At 45.1% G+C, this 5,053-nt stretch overlaps 1 protein-coding gene across 1 annotated transcript; it reads right to left on the bottom strand.

Moving 5' to 3' along the window:
• Nucleotides 1–255: 255 nt before the first annotated feature.
• On the bottom strand, nt 256–2,390 carry cryaa (crystallin, alpha A). The gene is made up of 3 exons (XM_085398343.1): nt 1,868–2,390; nt 1,529–1,651; nt 256–937 (listed from the first exon to the last, which is right to left on the bottom strand). Exons 1-3 carry the CDS (start codon nt 2,063–2,065, stop codon nt 728–730), a joined length of 531 nt encoding a protein of 176 aa, XP_085254469.1. The 5' UTR covers nt 2,066–2,390; the 3' UTR covers nt 256–727.
• Between the last annotated feature and the right edge of the window lie 2,663 nt (nt 2,391–5,053).

Below are 5,053 nucleotides of genomic sequence, written 5' to 3'. Positions count from 1 at the left end.
CTGAACTGCTCTGAAGGTCTTCTGCACTGATCTGTTCTCTGTGCAGTCACCCCCACGCTGCACACACTGAGCTGTATCCATGGACTAAAGGCACGAGCAGACGTCACTCACCCTCTGTATACTCTGCTAAAATCGCTTCACTGAAATCATTGTTATCTTATAGAAACTCTCTCTGTTCTTCCTGATTCATCAAAACAAAGTCTGAGCTGATAAGAAGAAGGGCAAAAGGAGTAAGACCACACAGGGGTTGCATTTTGTTAATTGTACAGCTTTATTGCTTCTTTAGTATGGACTTGAATAGTGAGCAGATATCCACTGAACAAAGCTTAGACTTCAGTACAGGATATATGTGAGACAAAGGCTTCAGAGGAAGAACATGAATGGGAGAAACCAGGGCTGGTACAGAACATGTTTGTTTCAAGCTCAAAGCCTGTCAGAGGACTGCTCTGAAACATGCTGGGCCATGTGAGTGTCTCCAGATGACTTCTCTCTTTAAAAACTCCAGCGCCTCTTACTCGACTGCCTTGGCGGGCCGATTTTTGTTATACTTTAAACAGTGATACTAATGAGTTAAGAAGTAACTATAGAAAGAGAAGCAGGGAAGACACAGATATCCTCTAAGGAAAGGGGGAAAGAAGAATTCTGGAGTCGTCCATCCCAGTTGATGCTGGTTATTCACGGGGCTGAGCTCCTTCAGTGCCCCGGGTCACCCACCAGCACTTGGCCTCTAGGAGGAGGCGGCAGCGTTGGGCTTATCGTCACGAGTCACGGGGATGCTGCGCTCGCTGCGGCCAGACTCGCTCCCCCCGCTGACCTTTGGTCCGGTCAGAGTCAGCAGACCGTCAGCTGACAAGGTGCAGTTGATGGATGATTGCTCAACGCTAGAGGGGAGGCGGTAACGGCGATGAAACTCACGGGAGATGTAACCGTGGTCGTCCTGAAAAACAGCAGTATTGATGCCATGAAGCCGTTGTCAGTCCAGGGAAAGCGTCACTCAGCTCACTCTCACGAGAGAGCGAGCACACACTGCTTCCTGCTAACTGCTGAGGGTTTCAGCCTTCAAAGTAAGAGACCAACCCAGGTCTATTAAGACGGGTGACAAACTGAGTGGAGTTGTTGTGAGCCAGGATACGTTAGTATTGTGTGTTAAATGTATATTTAGTCTTTTCAGTCCAACATGACCTGTTTTTCCTCTTTTCATTTCCACTAATAACACAAAATAAAATGATAATGTCCAGGCTAGAGGACACCTAGCTACACACCTATTACACCCCATAACAACACAGAAGGCATCTTCATGTGATCAAATACATCCTTTTACCTTTCCTACATATTACAGGGAACTTTCTCACAGTCTAACATAAACAGGTTTGTATGTCTAAGCACCGTGGTTACGTACGTACGTGTGGTTTGTTGCTACATCTCTGATCAGTGATCTGACTCGTGTTGGAAAATCCCTCAGGAAGCCTTTACGTCCTATGAGTCTAACTCACTCACTCGTGGTGTGTGCATCAGAGAGGAGGACTACCTGTCTTTCTCCATGCTTGCCCTGGATCTCCACATAGTCGTCAGCGACCTTCACACTGAGCTCATCGGGAGAGAAGTGCTTGACGTCCAAGTAGACTGTGAACTTATCCCTGTCAGATCTCACCTGAGGGAGACAGACACAGAGAACATCTCGACCTTAACTTCTGAAACTTTAGGTCAACAACTTCATTTCTTGACTCTACGTTGTATGGAGCACAGTAGATGTTAGCTTTCAGTCTAACTAAACTCAAGACAAAATACAAGTATGTATTAAACAAAAGATGTACGCCGTCTATCCTCTAATAACCACAGAATATGAGACTAAATCCATATTTTTTACCTCTGAGATCCCAGAGTTGGAAAAATCCAAAACGTTGCGGAAGAGTGACTGTCTGTAATAGGGGCTGATGGTGGAGGCGGCGTAAGGGAAGAGGTCGTAATCAAACATGCCCTCTCCAAAAAACTGGTCAAAGAGTCTGGCAGGGTAGACAGAGCCCAGGGCACGTCTGAACCAGGGGTGCTGGATGGCAATATCCATGGCAACTGAAGACAGTCTGGTCTACTTTGGCTTGGTGGGGAATCCAGCAGAGGAAAAATGGAGATGAGGTAAGAATGGGAGAACGGTGGCAGTAAAGCAGTGGCTGAAGAAGGCTTTCAGAGTGCTTTGCTCCCCTCTCTACAGCTGCCTCCTCTTTATATACCTGAGAGCCAGAAAGAGAGGCTTTAGCCACGATCCCTCTGGAATGGCATTATCTCAGCATGGTGGGTTGGGCCCTGTCAGCAGAATCAGGGTTGAGGATGGGGGGGCACCACTAGGTCCAGTCCCTGCTGGGACGCAGCGGTAGTCACATCAGACACCCGGGGCTGCCAAAACAAACTGTGCTAGACGGAGAGGAGGAGGGGAGAGACAATGAGCTCAGGAAGCCAACTAAAGACACACAGGGATTTCACCTGTGTGACAAAGCATCACACACATACACGTAGATCTGTTCTGTCAGTCAGTCGGTGACATAATGCTGTGGTATTGTTCTGCCTGTGTGTTTGGATGACGGGCAGATTTAGTAACAATGCAGTCCAGAGTCAATGGAACAACAGCTGACAGAGAAATGTGAGAAAGGAAGTGTGCCCTTCAATTCCAGCATTTTACAATGAGGGGGAAATAAAACCGGTCTGGACCTCAGCAGGCCTCGCAAATTCTTCCCAAGGTCGGACCATCAGTACTGAGAGAAGCTGCATGTCATACTCTACAGTCCTCAATTAGCAGGTTAAAGTTCACAAGAGTAGGACTGAACAAGTATGGCTTGAAGGGCTTCTAGGAGAAAGCCTCTTCTTTCTATAAAGAGCATGGCAGCACAGCAAAATCCTGAGGAACAATCAATCCATTTATTGATAAGCACATTTAAAAACAACAGGTTGACCAAAGTGCTGTAGATAGTAAAAAAGTAGCTCGAACACGCACAAAGAACAAAACAAAACTCAGTCACAATCAAAAGCTAGAGAGTAAAAATGTGTTTTCAAACGGGTTTTAAAAAGTGTTGGAGAGACGTTTGGGTGCAGCAGAGGCCCGATCTGTGTTTCCTGTTTCCTGTCAGCTGGCCTGAGAGTTCTCTTTGGAGTATTATTAGTTATCAGATCAGAGAGGTATGATGGAGATAATCCAGTTAGAGATTTAAAAACAAGCATTAAAATCAATTCAACAACGTACTGGAAGCCAGTTTAAATGAGCCAAGACTGGGGAAATATGGTGTGTTTGGTCTGTGCAAGTGTAGATGTTTGGCTGCGATGCACCAACACAAGCACCTGTCAGCGTGGTGAATGTTTGCAGCCACACAACCTGTCCAACAACTAAAGCGTGGACAGCAATGACCAAAGGACAGCGGGTCTGTCTGATGTCTCAGTGTTGGTGTTGAAGACGGAGAAACTGTTTAAATTATGCAGTAGAACAACTATATGACCAAGTTCGGTTTTTTGTCAGCCATATTTGGGTTACTCATGTTGATTAGCATTAGCCGACTTCTTGGCTAATGCTAACTGAATGACCAGACCAGGGATTGGTCAGTCCTAGACCAACGTCATTATGATGCAGCACCATGAGTGATGGTTAACTTTCAAAGGGCTGGTCAGTAAGTTTTCTTTTTTGCTATTTGATTTAATTTCTTTCTGTTTTGTACGGCGCATAACTCGGAGCCCCTCTGATGACATGGTCCCAAAAATCAAAACATTGTGCCCACAAAATACTACTTCGTGGGCATGAAATATGTATAACGTGCGCACAAAATGCTTATCTGTGGGCACGAAGCAGTATTTTGTGGGCACGATTTATTGATTTTTTGGACCATGTCTCCGTACATAACAAATAAAGTAGTTTCATACAAATAAACCATTTGTGGTGTTGTTGCGATGTTGCAGAGCCTTATATATAAATGGCAGATGAAGTTCCTCATACTGGGTCTATTCTGCACGAGGTGATATTCAAGGATCAAGCACAGCGCTCATAAACAAGAGGCCTGGTCTTGTGCAGCATAAGATCAGTTTTGGCAGAGCGACGGTGAAAGAAAGTGAGACTCACACAAACAGAGACACAAATGACTTAAAAACATAAAGGGGTCTGGTCCCAATGTCCTCACACACTTTCAGTTGTTCTACTGTAATAGATAAAGTTGTGATGTGACAGAAGCCTTTACACAGAAATATACATTTTATCACAGTAAGGCATAGCTTCAGAATTCTAATTTATAGCTAAGGGTCACTTCCCATGTCTGTTGTTTCTCCACCAGTGGCTTCCCGCTGCCTGAATGGGTCTAATCCCACAGGGCTTTGGCCAGCGAACACGGGGGCTTAGCCGCTCCATGCACCCACAGGCCAAGAGCAACTGGGCTGGGTAGCTGGGTTGGGATGTTTTGGGGGCAGTTTAGGCAGCTTGTTAGGGTTCAGGGTTGCTACCGGATGCAGATGTACTTGCACTGGCTGCATTTCAGCAAAGTCAGCATTCTGAGGGTTTTTTCAATGGTTCAGATAATGCCCGTGTTCTCCATGTTTTCACAGCTCTGAAAAGCTGTTTTGGTCCACAAACTGGCGACTCATGCCCATATTCAAGAGTTTTTCATAAGAAAATAAAGTAGGTTGATCAGGGCAAACACTAATGGTAACATAAATGTTTACATTTAGTTAAAAGCATCCCAAAGTCAACCTGCCATATACACTACAATATATACTGGTCAAGAGTTTCAGAATGCCCCAATCTTTCCAGCTCTTCAAGTCATTCAAGTCCAATGAACAGTTTAAGGTACAAAGGTAAGTGCTGAACTGCCAAAGGTTATGAAAGGTAAGGTTGGCCAAAACTGAAGAATAATGTGCATTTCAGAATTATACAAAAAGGCCTTTTTCAGGGACAACATGGGTTAACAGTTTAAATCTGTTCTGCAGCAATGGAGGTTGATCAAGCCTTGAAAGCTGCTGCTACTAATTCTTACAGCTGTTCCAACCTTTCTGGATTACTTCCCCCTCTGTCTGCATAAAAGCAGTG

The sequence above is a fragment of the Rhamphochromis longiceps genome, linkage group LG23 (genome assembly GCF_057381845.1).
Source record: "Rhamphochromis longiceps isolate RC_006_pf linkage group LG23, R_longiceps_female_GT1.1, whole genome shotgun sequence".
Lineage (NCBI taxonomy): Eukaryota > Metazoa > Chordata > Actinopteri > Cichliformes > Cichlidae > Rhamphochromis > Rhamphochromis longiceps.
Note: the sequence above shows the minus strand (reverse complement) of the source record. Positions and strands in the feature narration are given on the sequence as shown.

Excerpts from the sequence above, each read along its gene's own strand:
- cryaa (XM_085398343.1), bottom strand. The coding sequence starts at position 2,065 with ATGGATATTGCCATCCAGCACCCCTGGTTCAGACGTGCCCTGGGCTCT. Across the intron at positions 1,652-1,867 it reads CCAACTCTGGGATCTCAGAG|GTGAGATCTGACAGGGATAA; the intron begins GTAAAAAATATG and ends TGTCTCCCTCAG. Across the intron at positions 938-1,528 it reads GCAAGCATGGAGAAAGACAG|GACGACCACGGTTACATCTC; the intron begins GTAGTCCTCCTC and ends GCTGTTTTTCAG.